This window comes from Pongo abelii, chromosome 20, assembly GCF_028885655.2.
Source record: "Pongo abelii isolate AG06213 chromosome 20, NHGRI_mPonAbe1-v2.0_pri, whole genome shotgun sequence".
NCBI lineage: Eukaryota > Metazoa > Chordata > Mammalia > Primates > Hominidae > Pongo > Pongo abelii.
The window spans coordinates 49,369,000-49,383,193 of record NC_072005.2 but is presented as its reverse complement, the minus strand read 5'-3'; the positions used below and the strand labels follow the sequence as shown (position 1 = coordinate 49,383,193).

Here is a 14,194-nt window from a genome sequence, read left to right as displayed (position 1 = left end):
GGTCCAAGTGCAGATGGCCGCATGGACAGGGAGGACGGCGACGTATCTTACCACAAGTGGACTGAATCTCCCAGCACTGGCCTGGCTGCACACTGTACCCAGCCATGCCCAGTGTAGGCAGAGCCCGGGGCTAAGCCCCTGGAAGGCGTCATTTTACAGAAGGACTACCCGGCCACTGCAGATAGGCTGGCCACACAGGACATGTCCCATCCTGGAGGAGACTGGGCTTTGTCCTCACACGGATACACACACACTGAGGGTTCCAATTGGCCTTCCCTGGACCCTGCTCAGTGCTTCCGTGAACAGCGCCTTTCCTGTGGCTCTGGAACCTATGCAGGATTGCTTCCACAGGGGAACACATCTTAACGCAAAAAATGGGAGGTAATTAACTCACACCCGTGGAACCCACTGACCGTCTCAGGTGCCTCACTACACAGAGACAGCTGCTTCTCAGATTGGCGCAATGGCTCGTGTGTGGCTTATCAGGGCACCAGGAGGGAGACTGTACCCCGCCACCCCACAGGAGATGCCACACATCTTATAAACCAGCAACCAGGCTATCGGGTCGCTTTCCCCAAGGCCAGATGCAAAGATCCAGGAAAAACAGGAAGAATAAGGGCGGGTCCCTCCCATGATTGCACCTGCCAAGCCCACTGAGAGAATGCTTGCTCCTTGTCCCCGTGGCCCTGGGCTGCTGTGGATGAGGAATCTCTTCCTAGTTCTGATCTGCAGGAAGCCATGACAGCCCTCCATCCATCCTGTGCCCCTTGTGCTGCCAAAACAGCAGGCAAAGGAGAGGTCACTCTGCAGTCAGGGGAACGGCATCTGATTACAGAGGGAGGTCGGGTGGCTGGGACAAGGAGGCTATTTTCGAAGGCAGGCAACTCATGGCGGTAACATTTCCTTGGCCAGGGCCCTGTTCCATGGAAAACTGTAGAAACCCACTAAAGACAAGGCCATCCAAGACTCACTCTCCATAAGAATCGAGATTTGGGTTACATTGCAGGTAACAAATAACATCCAGTGTTATTTGTTGGAGGTGGGAAGACAATGTGGAATGTACTGGAAGAAAGCAGCTCTGAGCACCAGCAGCCCCGCCCCCAGGACCTCAGCAGCTATATTGGAAGCCATCTCCTCCCCATCTTCCTCTCATTGTGGGCGAAGAACTGGTGCCCAGCACAATGGGAAGAGGACATCACTGTCACCATCACACACTGTTACTCTGACAGAGGGGAGGACTGGAATTGTGTGTCATCTGTACGGAGGACTCTGATTTCTTTCCCCCCTTGAGACAGGGTCTCGCTCTGTCGCCCAGGCTGGAGTGCAGTGGCGCAGTCTTGGTTCACTGCAGCCTTGACCTCCTGGACTCAGGTGATCCTCCTCCCTCAGCCTTCTGAGTAGCTGGGACCACAGGCACGCACCACCACACCCGGCTAATTTTTTGTAGAGAAGCAGTTTCACTATGTTGCCCAGGCTGGCCTCAAACTCCTGGGCTCAAGTGATCCTCCCACCTCGCCTTCCCAAACTGCTGGTATTATAGGCATGAGCCACCGAGCCCAGCCTGGACTCTGATTTTCATCTGGACAAAGGGAAAGGGTGGATGCCGAGGGGCAAGGGAGTGAACGGTACTAGACATGTTCTGTGTCCTTCTCCAGATTCACTCTCTTCTCCTCTTCCCTCCCCTCTCCTCTGTTCTCTAGTGTGAATGGCAGATCTATGGGGGCTGGACCAGTGGCGTCTCCTGTTTCTGTGGCCTCTAGGGGGTTCAGTCAATGGGGAACCTCAACTGGAGACCAGAGTGAGGACATCACTTTGGAATTTTAGTTCCCCACCTCCCTCCCCAGTATCATTGTGGGCTGGATGCGTTTTTCAGCCTGAGATGGGAGTTCTTGTTAGGCAACCCTCTCTGAATATCTCTCTCTTTCTGTCTCCGGCTCTCTCTCCAGCTCTCTCTCTCTCTCTTTCTGTCTATGTCTCTCTCTCTCTCTCTCTCTGTCTGCAGATTCCAGCAGTGGCTCTTCTCCTCGCCCTTTTTGGGCTATGGTGGTAAGAGAGACCCAATGGTAACAGCTCTAGGAAAATGCTAACCCATTTTTTTCTGGAGTTCTCTCAAGCCCTTATGTCAATTATCCCATGATAGGCAGATGCTACGTAGCAACGTTTGGGTCAGTGATGAATTGTGTATATAACGGTGATCTCCTGAGATGACAATAGTGTATTTATGCTGTACCTTTTCTATGTTCAGATGTGTATAGATACACAAATACTTGTCGTGGTGTTACAATTGTCTGCAGTATTCACATGATAACATGCACTGCAGGCTTGTAGCCTAGGAGCAGTCAACTCTACCGTCCATCCTGGGTGTGTATTGGGCTGTACCATCTGGGTTTGTGTAAGTACGCTCGACAATGTTCTCATGGTGATAAAATCACCTAACGACACATTTCTAACGACACGTCCCTGTTGTTAAGCAATGCATGACTGTACTAACCTCTCCTGCAGTTGCTCAGATGGGGCGAGCCCCCTGTTTGTGCTAGGGCCCTGGCTGCTAGGCTGGAAGCCTCATACATCTCAGTGCATCTTCCCCTCCCAGGTCATGGTGATGCCCAAATACGTTTGGCTGGAGCACCCTGAAGTCTCTGCTACCATCCAAGCTGGTTTGGAGACGTGAACCAGACCAATAAAGGGCAGGCTTTTGGATGGTCATTTTCTCATTAGGTTCCTCTCCTCCCCCACGCTAGATCCCTGGGTGTCCTGCTGTCCTCTCACATGGAGAAATCCCAGCACTGGGAGAAAGGACAGGGTCTTTATTATCAGATACATGCAGCCACTCCTCCAGCATCTCCTCTCCCACAGGGCAAGTGCGGCTGCTCCAGGCTCTCCCCAGTGTCACTATTAGGTGAGTAGATATGAATGATTGTGTATGGGGAAGATGATTCATGGACAGGATGGGAAAAGAATCTGGTGTCCAAGGCCATTAGGTTACAAGGTCAAAGGACAGTTGAGCATGGTGGTCAGCAAGGGTGAAGAGTTGTGGGGGTAATGGTGTTAGCTGTAGGGTCCAGCCCCACAGGGTCAGTGGGTTTCTCCCCATGTGTGGAGAGGAGAGAGTGTAGAAATAAAGACACAAGACAAAGAGATAAAAGAAAAGACAGCTGGGCCCGGTGGACCACTACCACCAAGTCGCGGAGACCGGTAGTGGCCCCAAATGTCTGGCTGCGCTGTTATTTATTGGATACAAAGCAAAAGTGGCAGGGTAAAGAGTGTGAGTCATCTCCAATGATAGGTAAGGTCACGTGGGTCATGTGTCCACTGGACAGGGGGCCCTTCCCTGCCTGGCAGCCGAGGCAGAGAGAGAGAGAGGGAGAGAGAGAGAGACAGCTTACGCCCTTATTTCTGCATATCAGAGATTTTTAGTACTTTCACTAATTTTGCTACTGTTATCTAAAAGGCAGAGCCAGGTGTACAGGATGGAACATGAAAGCGGACTAGGAGTGTGACCACTGAAGCACAGCATCACAGGGAGATGGTTAGGCCTCCGGATAATTGCGGGTGGAGTAACTCCACAAGAGGTGGAGGAGCAGAGTCTTCTCTAAACTCCCCGGGGGAAAGGCAGAGTCCCTTTCCCGGTCTGCTAAGTAACAGGTGTTTTTCCTTGACACTGACGCTACCACTAGACCACGGTCCGCTTGGCACCGGGCGTCTTCCCAGACGCTGGCGTTAACCGCTAGACCAAGGAGCCCTCTGGTGACCCTGTCAGGGCATAACAGAAGGCTCGCACTCTTGTCTTCTGGTCACTTCTCACTATGTCTCCCCAGCTCCTATCTCTGTATGGCCTGGCTTTTCCTAGGTTATGATTATAGAGTGAGGATTATTATAATATTGGAATAAAGAGTAATTGCTACCAACTAATGATTAATGATATTCATATATAATCACATCTATGATCAAGATCTAGTATAACTCTTGTTGTTTTATATATTTTATTATACTGGGACAGCTTGTGCACTTGGTCTCTTGCCTTGGCACCTGGATGGCTTGCCACCCACAGTTAGCAGGAAGGGCAAACCGCCCCCCACCACAGTGCCAGGGCCAGTGTTAGCCCTATCCACCACGTGAGAGACTCCAGGCCCCCAGCCCCATCTCCCTCAGGCTGAGAGGCAGGAGGCTCCTCATCACCCTTCTCACGCACAGAGAAGATCCCGATTTGTCTGGTGTGGTTCAACAAGGAGCTGGAAGATTGGGCCACACAGCCCTGAATGCTCATTGTGGTGGTCAGCCCAACTAGAGGGAGAAGACTAAGTCAGAAAGGACACAGAGTACAGCCCAGCCAAATTTGTAAACCCAGGAGTCCAGGCCTCCAGCCCCTCCTCCCTCAAACCCAGGAGCCCAGACCCCCAGCCTCTCCTGCCTCAGACCCAAGAGTCCAGACCCCCAGCCCCTCCTCCCTCAGACCCAAGAGGCCAGGCCCCCAGCTCCTCCTCCCTCAGACCCAGGAGTCCACGCCCCCAGTCCCTTCTCCCTCAGACCCACGAGTCCAGGCTCCCAGTCCTCTCTCCCTCAGATCCAGGAGCCTAGACCCCTAGGCCCTCCTCCCTTAGACCTAGGAGTCCAGGCCCCCACCCCTCCTCCCTCAGACCCAGGAGCCCAGGCCCCCAGCCCCTCCTCCTTCAGACCAGGAGTCCAGGCCCAGCCCCTTCTCCCTGAAACCCAAGAGCCCAGAGCCCCAGCTTCCTCCTCCCTCAGTCCCAGGAGCCCAGGCCCACCAGCGCCTTCATCCTTGGGGCCCTGCTTGCAGCACTCACCTCCTGAGAGATGAATGTACCCATCATAACAGTGAGTGGCACCCCTGGAGCAGGTCATTCGGGGGGAGCCACTTGAGCAGGTTCCAAGGGGCTGCACACAGGCAGGACACTGCCGGTCTCCTGGGACAGGGGCAGCTGGGGAGCAGAGGAAAGGTGGGGGTACATGACTTTGTGCTCAGAGCAGCCGCCCACCTTGGACCAGAGTCTCTGTGTGTCTGGGCCTCATTTCTTCACGGCCCTGGATCCCATACCTTGAGGAGGAAGGGAGTTCAGCAGGACGCTGCTGCTGCTGGCACTATTGCACAGGTCCGAGGAGCAGAAGTGGGTATAGGAGGCCACAAGCACCCCAGGAGGGGCTGAGTGGATGGTGGTCTTCTGGGAATTTTGAGCCCCAACAGCGCTGCAGCTTTTGGTCCCCACCAGGGTTGATGTGAGTCCTGAGGGTGAGAGGGAAAGCTGGGCTGGGGACTGGGCAGCTTCCAGGGCAGCAGGGGCTCCAGAGCTGGAGTCCCTGCCCTCCACAATACCCCCCAGGCAGAGGGTGAATGCTCTGATCACAACTGCATGGGTCATGTTTAGTGTGGGGCAAAGATGGAGGCTGGGGCCTGAGTCCTCCCCGAAGCTCTGCCTCCTCCCGGTTCTCGCTCAAATGTCACCTTCTCCACGAGTCTCCCCTGAGCACTGAGCTTAAAATTGCAGCCTTCCCCTCACTTTTCGTATCTCCTTTTCCTTGCCAGATTTCTCTCCAGAGCTGGGATCTCCATTCCCCATACTTTGCTGCTTTTTGTTTGTTTGTTTCCTGTTTCTCAAGGCATATAAAGCTGCAGGAATACAGATGGGATTGGATCTGCAGCGCCTAAAACAAATGCTGGGTAAACGTTTCCAGAATGTATGAAGCCACTGAGATTCCTCGGTGTTGGCACGGTTCTCCACCCTGGGCAGGGATTACTGCATACATGGTCACCCCTACCCAGAAAGGCAGACACTGTCATTCCCACTGCTTCACCCCCAGTTTTCATAAGGGGAACCCAAGATGCAGAGAGAAGAGTTGGATTGAAAATTGCAGATGTGAAGGGAGCTGAGCAGGAAATTCAGGGGAAAGAATCCAGTGGGCTGGAGGGAGCTGCCAGGGACTTGGGACAGGTATTCGTCTTCTACCTCAGTCCACACACCTACATCTACGAGCAGCAGCGTCTCCTGACACACCTGCCCCGCCTCGCACGTCTCAGTATTAAATGTGGTCCATTCAGTGGGTTCTTTACTCAAGTTTTCCTGCTTCTTCAAGGTGGTCCCCCGATGACAGGTCAGAACATCTGGGGAGAGGAAACCCAGGGTCTGTGTAAGCCAGGAACCCACCATGTCTGTCCCTCCACGTCCTGGGCTAGGGAAGGTGATCATGCTCTTGAGTCACACTCCAGGTGACCTGGCCACGGAGTCTCTCAACCACGGATTCAGAAGGGACTTGGGAGTCCAAACCCCACCCCCATTGTTCCCTGTTTCTGCTTGAACACCTGCAGGGACGTCCTCTCACAGCCCTGTGGGAACGGCTGTTCCTTGCTTCAGCTGTGAGAGCAATGGAAGCTCTTCCTTATCCTCTGCCCATCTCTGCTTCCCCATCTGAGCTTTAAGGTCCTCATTTCAATAATAAGGAAGGTAGCCTGAGACCTTTCTCATACCTTTCAGTTGCAAAGCCCTATATTCCAAACAAAAGATGCGAAGGGCCAGGGTGGGCTGAGCACTGCCGCTGAGCACTGCCTCTGCACCTGACTGACGTCATTGCTTCCCACAGATCCACCCATCTAAGGTCCCAGGGAACACAGCTTATCTGGGATGCCTCATTTCCCCACAGCACCCCAACAGTAGGTGGTGTGATCACAATCAACACCCTCATTTGCAACAAGGGAAACAGAGGCAGGATTGCTCAGTAGCTGCCCATACCACACAGCTTGTGAGTGGCAGAGGTAGGCTGGGAACCCAGGGACTCTGGACCCTCAGGGTCGGGGTTGGGAGCAGGAGGGAGACAGGTACTGAAGACCATCCTTGGCTACCTTGGCCCCGAGGCCCTCAAGGCTCTAGTGTGAAACCACAGCCCCCAGCATTCCCTCATGGCCATCACAGAGCAGGGGGGATCAGTCCCATGATGCAGGGACTCTTAGACTGAGCCTCCAGCTTCCACCAACACATGCGACCTGCAGAACCGATACCACCCTGGAGGGCCGCTCATTTTTATACTTCACAGATGACAAAATCAAAATCATGGCTCCTGGTCCCTTCTCCCAGCCTTCTCTCCCCACTCCCATCTCCCCTACTTATACCTGTGGCGGCTCGTTTCTGCCGGCCTAGCTGATTGGTGTTGTCCTTGAATACTCCCTTTCTCTCCCATGTTGTGTTCCTCAAGAAATCCTACTGGCTTGAGCTGCAGAAAACCTTCAAAACCCAACCCCACGTCACCACCTCTGCTGCTTCCAAGCCCCCGCTTCACTCCCACCTGACTGCTGGGGGTCTCCCTGTGCCCGCCCGTCACTGTTCCTCTCGCTCCATTCTCCACCCAGCAGAAAGAGGGAGGCTGGGTAAACCTAAGTCAGTTCATGACACTCCTCTGTTCCGAAGACTCCAGGAGGTCCCCATTCTGGAGAATAAAAGTCTAAGCCATTCCAATGGCCCTGGAGGTCTGATAAGATGCGGCTACCTCCCTGCTCCATGCAGGTGTCCTACTCCGCTCCCTCCATCACTCTGCTCTGCACAGGTGCTTCTGGCAGGCACTCACCCACCTCACGGCCTTTGCATCTGCTTCCGCCCCATGTCTGCAACTATCCCCTCCCCTTCCCCAAATCCAGGGAAAGAGGCTCCATGAGATATGGAGACTTTTGATCCTTATGTGAAGCTGAGGCTGGAAAGCTGTTTCAGCAGCAGAGCAGGGCCTGGGACCCACGTGTCCCTGATTCAGACGCGGGCTCTTCCCTGCTCTCTCACTGGGACTGCTGCCCAGCTCCTCTAGGGGCAGCCAGGGCCTTTTCTGCCCAGACCCCTTGGTTCTTCACAAGAGCTGCTGTCATGGCCCCTTTTAGTAACCTGCGTCCTTGCACCCAGCCCGCCCACTGCTGTGGCTTCTTATAAGCGGTTCCATCACCCTGAAGCCTCTTCTCTCCTGCACTTGGTCCCCAACGTCTTGTTGTTCCCCCAGTTTCTGATGCCTGGTCTTGTGATGCTCACTGTCTGCTAAACTGCTGAACTGCACTTCACCAGGGAGACAAAACAGCCTCCAAGATCTGGCTCCAGTGTTGAAAGCAGAATATGAATCTCTATGAACAGCACTGATTTGTGCATAATAGCTGTGTTTTATGTGGTGTGTTTGTGTAGTGTGTGCACATGGGTGATGTGTGCAGGTATGTGTGCTGTGTGTGAGTGTGTAGTATACATGTGGGGGGTGTGGTTGTATGGGGTGTGTGGTGTGTTCATGGTATGTTTGTGTGGTGCGTGCATGTGTAGACATACTGTGTGTGATATATGTGGTATGTGTTTGTTTTGTGTGTTTGGCGTGGTGTGTGTTCTGTGTATCTGTGTTTTGCTTGCATGTGGTGTGTGTGGCATGCCAGAAGTGTTGTGTGTATTGTGTGTTGTGTGTGGTATGTATTGCATGTCCGATATGTTGAGAGGGAGAGTGTGTGTGGTGCCTGATGTGTAGTGTGTACGTGGCATACACACTACACGTACACGTAGTAATTGTGCAGTTGTGTGATGCATTTGTGTGTGTTGTGCATATTGTGTGCTCTGTGTGTGATTTGTGTTCCATATGTGGTATGTCAGGGGTATGGGGGAGTGTGTGTGTTGTATGTGATGTGTGGTGTGTATGTGGCATGGTGTGATGCATTGGTGTCTGCTGTGCTTATGGTGGGCTGTGTGTGTGGCAAGTGTTGCGTCTGATTTGTTTCTGCAATATCTTCTGGATTATCGGTGTCATCTGGTCCCAGAGACCAGGGCCAGATCCTTAACACCAGCATCAGTCAAAAGGAAAGATAAATGGCTCAGACCCTGCCCTCCCTGCTCCACAATCTTCCACGGCTCCCCTGCCTTCAGGAGAGGGTCCACCCCTCAGCCTGGGTTTTCAGGTACTTGAGCGACCACCAGGTTCCCCACTTAGCTCTTCCTCCTCCACCAGTATTCATTCTGAAGGCATGCCAGTTCATTTCCTCCTCAGCCTCACACCTGCTGTGCCTTTGGCTTGGAGCAGCTCCCTCTTCGACCCCACACCCACCTTGTCCACCTGGAAAACTTCTAATCACCCCCAATCCCAGCTGTACCCCCTCATCTTGATGAGTCCTTCTCAGGTGGAGTGAAGGACTCTTCTTGAAAACAGCAGGCTCACTCCCACCTCCAGGCCTATGCAGCTGCTACATACTGTTCCCTCTGCCACCAATGTCCTCTTCCTCTTCTACCAATAAGCTGTAGGTCATCTTTAACACACAGTTCACAGGCCACCTCCTCTGTAAAGCCCTCCTTGACTCTCTACCCCAACAACATCAGTATCTTCCTCCTCCGAGCTGCCCCAGGCCCCACATCCCCGTTTGCCACAGCCCTGATCACCTCAAGCTGTGACCATCCTCTCCCTCCTAGTCCTGGAGGCCCTTCAGGTAGAAACAGGGTCTGACTCATGAGGGAGCTTTGCTCAAGTGAGCCCTGCATGTCCTCACTTGAGCAAACACCTCCTGATACCCTTCCTGAGCCGGTTCCTGAGCTACCCAAGGCTGGAAACCGTGGTGCCAGTGATACCAAGCCCCTGGCCTTGGGCTCCCAGCCTAGCTAGGGAGAAACAGCCAAATACACAGAGGAATGTGTGCAGAACTCACACAACTCTCTCTTCTAAGCACTAAGGGTTAGCGTGATGTGGGCAGACAAGGAAACTGAGGCACGGGCAGGGAAGACTTTGCTCCTAGGAGGGAAGCTGGGATTCCTATAAGACCCCCACCTCCCCACCACAGCTTCCTGTTGCTTTGGAGCCCTTATGGAGACATTCCCTGGCACTTTCTTCCATGGCAGCACCTAAATGGGTAAGTGGGGACCCTCTCAGTGTCCTCCTTTAACTCTTGCTTTCTCTGTCACACCTGAAGTGCCCTTGATTTTCTCTCTGATGTTCTCTCCTGTGCAGGCAAGGCTGCTGGGGCACTCCAGCTCCATGGGCGGGGTGGGGGCTGGTGAGGGTGGTAGAGAGGCTACGGTGGCCTAGGGAAGTGGGAGACCTAGGGTTACCCAAGGCCAGGGGTGTGGAGACACAGAAATTGAAGCAACCAGTCACTCTCAGCAGCTTGAGAGCCAGCAGGGGCCCCAGCACTCACTGTTGCCTAAAGCCACATGCCAACTAACCCACCGTGCACCCTTGACCTTTCTCCTGCTGGCTTTGGTGTGATGGCTCTGGATGCCCCATGTGTCATCGTGCCCCGAGGCTGTGGTGCAGGGCACAGCCTAGGGGCAGGACTCACCTTTTGTATTGCAGTTCTCAGTCATACCCACGGGCCCAATTTCCTGCGTCCCATTGAGCAGGTTGCAATCTGGCTGGGGCATGCATCCCTGGACTCTCAGATTGGAGAAGATGCCTCCTGCAGAAAGGGGGAGTGAGGGAGAGTCAGTGATGCTGCCTCAAAGACCACCCAACCGTCAGAGGTAGGCATAGCTCCAGGAAGCCAGGCCCACCCTCCTCTGGGTCTCATGCCATGCCTCAGCTCACCCTCACTCCCCAAAGACTAAGACCTGAGTCCCCAGACCTTCCAGTTCAGTCCCCGCAGGGACCCCGATGTTCCAGGCTTACCTCCCCTGAGCCTGAGGAGGCCGTTATAACAGTGTGTGGTCCCCTTGGGGCAGATCTCTTCTGTTTTCCCCACCAGACAGCCTTTCATAGACAAGCAGACTGGGCACTTCAAGGATCCTGGGTCTAGGGAAGTGACAGACAGAGTGAGGGGGCAGTGAGAGGGCACTGGATTTGATCAGATACCTTTTCTGCACCCCACTTTTGCTAGCCTGAGGAGTCAACCTACTCAGCCTTCCCAAAGGGGCCTTCTGCAGCTCCCACCATGGGATCTGGATGTGGGAAAATAAAGAAGTGTAACCCATGAAAGAGGAAGGGAGAGTGAACAGGAGGTCTGGGTAGAGGCACCCAGGGCTGGGTACAGAAAGTGGTCTTGGCTGGATGTGGTGGCTCACACCTGTAATCCCAGCACTTTGGGAGGCCGAGGCAGGCAGATCACGAGGTCAGGATTTCAAGGCCAGCCTGGCCAACATAGTGAAACCCTGTCTCTACTAAAAATACAAAAATTAGCTGGGCATGGTGGCAGGCTCCTCTAGTCCCAGCTGCGTGGGAGGCTGACACAGGAGAATCGCTTGAACCCGGGAGTCGGAGGTTGCTGTGAGCGGACATTGTGCCACTGCACTCCAGCCTGGTTGACACAGCGAGACTCTTTCTCAAAAAAAAAAATAAAAGGGCGTGTCTTGGGGGGCAAGTGGGGGTGGGGGTGGGGGGTGGGCAGGGTGGAGGAGGGGCCTGCTGAGGGCAAATGTAGACTCAGACACGGTCAAGTCTGAACCTTTCAACAAAGTCTGGCCTTCCGAGGGGAGACACAGAAGCAGACTCACTGGTCAAGGGAACGAGGGGGTGCCCTGGAACGAGGGGGTGCCCTGGAACGAGCCAGTGCCTTCACCTGCAAGTGCTACTAAACCTCCCAGAACAGGAGACTTCTGTGTTCACAAGCTGTTCCAATAAAAGAAGCGCAAAACAGCTCCCTAGACTCTTTATAACACCAGACAAGGAAAGTGGAAAGTTACAGTTCAGTCTCCCTTAGGAAGAGGAAATAGCAAAAACCCTGCAGGAGAACTTCTTGAACCAAACGCAACAGAATAAAAAAAGAATGCAGGATGACCCAATTAATGGTGATTTCATATCAGAAATCCGCCCTGTTTGCTCTTAGAAGAGGAGGGGTGCGGGGATTCCCGGGTGGCCGAGGTCGGTGGGAGGGATCGGGAGTGAGTGGGAGGGATGGAAAGGGAGGGGGGCGGGGCGGCGGCCAGGGAGCATCAGGGGAAGGATGGAGCGAGCGAGGGTCGGGATAGCGAGCGAGGGCGGGAGGGACTCCATAACAGCCCCGCTGTGCTCAGCCGAACCCCTCCTGGCAGCCCCTCCCTCTCCTCCCGACCCTCCCGCAGGCACCTGCTGGGGGCTGCGGGGCCCAAAGCGGGGCGGAGGTAACGAGGTTGTTGCAGAAGTCCTTCTGGCGGCACACGAAGGTGTAGGAGATCACGGAGAGGCCGGGGCCCATCCGGTGCTCAGTGACGCGGGGCTCCTGGTCCTTGGCCTTCGTGCAGCCCTTGGAGAGCACCACGCTCACTTGGGGTCCTGGACCGAGAGAGGGAGGCAAGCGAGGATGGAGGTCAGGCCTCCAGGGTCCTGGAGGGAGACGCTGCTACATGGCGTAGGCTGAGAGGCTGGAAAGGGGATCACCGGGACCCTAGGAGTCGCTCACCCCGGAGGGGTGGCTCCCGAGTCCCTGCACAGGGATCAAGGGACTGAGGGGACAGGGCGGGGTCTCTGCACCCCCGGGCCTTCTCACCGCTCTCAATGAGTATCAACGTGTCCTGGCACCCCAAGCCGCTGTCGCAGCTGATGTTCTTAGGGGTCCATTGCAGGGGCAGGTCGGACACATTCCACACATTCTGAATTGTCCCCCACTGGCAGAACAGCGCCTGCACTCCTGGAGTGGCAAGAGCAAATCCATCTCAGCAGGGTTCGCTTGCCCGGCCTCCAGGGAATCCCCTCCAGGCTGAGGTCATCACTCACCTGGCAGTGGGAAGGTGACCCCCAGGAGGGCCAGCAGTAACACCGGGCTCATGACCTGTCTGTGGCTGGTAATCTCTTTCTGCTTTTTCAGCAGGAAACAAGTCCTTTATACCAGCCCTTAAGCAGCCAGCCCAGAAAAGGGTGGGGAGGGGAAGGCCTTGCTAAATGGAGGCCTGGGCCCCACCCCAAGTCTCAACGGCCCCAAAGGCCTATCAGGGACCCCCTTTCTTCCTCAGACCTTCGGGTCCAGGCCTCCAGCCCCTCCTACCTCAGATGGAGGGTCCAGGACCCCAGCCCCTCAGCCCCTCCTCCCTCAGACCCAGGAGTCCACGCCCCCAGTCCCTCCTCCCTCAGACCCAGGAGTCCAGGCCCCCAGCCCCTCCTCCCTCAGACCCAGGAGTCCAGGCCCCCAGCCCCTCCTCCCTCAGACCCAGGAGTCCAGACCCCCAGTCTGTCCTCCTTCAGACCCAGAAGTCCAGACCCCTAGCCCATCCTCCCTCACACCCAGGAGTCCAGACCCCCAGTCCGTCCTCCTTCAGACCCAGGAGTCCAGATCCCCAGCCCCTCCTCCCTCACACCCGGGAGTCCAGGTCCCCAGTCCCTCCTCCCTCAGACCTAGGAGTCCAGGCCCCCAGGCACTCCTCTCTCAGACCCAGGAGTCCAGACCCCAGTCCCTCCTCCCTCAGACCCAGGAGTCCAGGCCCCAAGTCCCTCCTCCCTCAGACCCAGAAGTCCAGGCCCCCAGGCCCTCCATAGTTAGAAACTGTGGCATCTTGACCCTAGGGTCCTCCTGGTCCAGACTCCCAGACCTCTTTCCTCCTGAGCCCAGCTATGTGGATCGCCACCCCCACCCTCTTTCTCCAGTAGTTTGGGAAGGCAGTTTCCTCATTTCTCATGGGCTCCCTGGCCACCTCTGTACCCCAGATGGGGAAATGGCCCAACTACCTGTGAGGACATTGTGCAGTGGGCATCAGCTTGTCCCCATGTCTTCCGGTCCTAGTTTTTACCCTCCACTGTCTTCCCACTTCTCTGTTCTTTCTCTTTCCTTCCTATATTGCTTTTCTTTTGATTCTCCTTTTCATGCTTTTCTCTCATGCTTTCTCTTCTATTCTCTACCCTCACAGTACAACATAGGACTCAAGTCCCCATTTTCCTACCACCGGGAGAGGCTTGGCCAGAAGTGGAGTAGAGACTGAATATCTATGAAAGAATTAGGATATATCTGAAAAATGCAACATTTATTTGCTGGAAGCTGATGGGAGAGCAGTGTTGTGCTGAAAAACCAAGTTTTCTGAAAAACAATACCCACAAACCCTGACTCGTAGTGTTGGCCTATTTCTCTGGTGTAAATACTCATAGCATCTCTGATTTTAAGCTACCAACAGTTTGCCAACTGGGCTGATGAAATCCCTAGCTATTTAACCATTGGCCTGTCCAGCGCTGTACAAATCAGCTGTAACACACTGGGGAGGAGGAAGACAGGAAGGAACCAGGGGTATCCGTCAGTGACTGCAGAGGGACGTTGGGGGTGTCTGTGACGGAGAGAGGAGAAGCAGAAGAGGGAAGG

At 54.8% G+C, this 14,194-nt stretch overlaps 1 protein-coding gene across 3 annotated transcripts; it reads right to left on the bottom strand.

The window, feature by feature from the left end:
- Positions 1-2,195: 2,195 nt before the first annotated feature.
- On the bottom strand, positions 2,196-12,738 carry LOC100453048 (CD177 antigen). 3 transcript variants are annotated; one of them, XM_009232689.4, is made up of 10 exons: positions 12,628-12,738; positions 12,401-12,541; positions 12,001-12,186; positions 10,609-10,731; positions 10,283-10,399; positions 5,978-6,118; positions 5,057-5,242; positions 4,806-4,940; positions 4,050-4,284; positions 2,196-3,052 (listed from the first exon to the last, which is right to left on the bottom strand). In XM_009232689.4, exons 1-9 carry the CDS (start codon positions 12,677-12,679, stop codon positions 4,052-4,054), a joined length of 1,314 nt encoding a protein of 437 aa, XP_009230964.4. In that variant the 5' UTR covers positions 12,680-12,738; the 3' UTR covers positions 2,196-3,052; positions 4,050-4,051. The 3 variants fall into 3 exon arrangements, with proteins under 3 accessions (XP_009230964.4, XP_054396550.2, XP_054396551.2); XM_054540575.2 differs by lacking the exon at positions 2,196-3,052 and having other exon boundaries at positions 3,967-4,284; XM_054540576.2 differs by lacking the exons at positions 2,196-3,052; positions 12,401-12,541 and having other exon boundaries at positions 3,967-4,284; positions 12,628-12,724.
- Positions 12,739-14,194: the final 1,456 nt, after the last annotated feature.

Bases quoted from the DNA above. Each gene is read 5' to 3' on its own strand.
- LOC100453048 (XM_009232689.4), bottom strand. From the start codon at position 12,679: ATGAGCCCGGTGTTACTGCTGGCCCTCCTGGGGGTCACCTTCCCACTG. The intron at 12,187-12,400 runs GTGAGAAGGCCC...CTCTCGGTCCAG, and splicing joins GTTGATACTCATTGAGAGCG to GACCCCAAGTGAGCGTGGTG. The intron at 5,243-5,977 runs GTGTGTGGACTG...TCTCACCCTCAG, and splicing joins GCTGCTGCTCGTAGATGTAG to GACTCACATCAACCCTGGTG.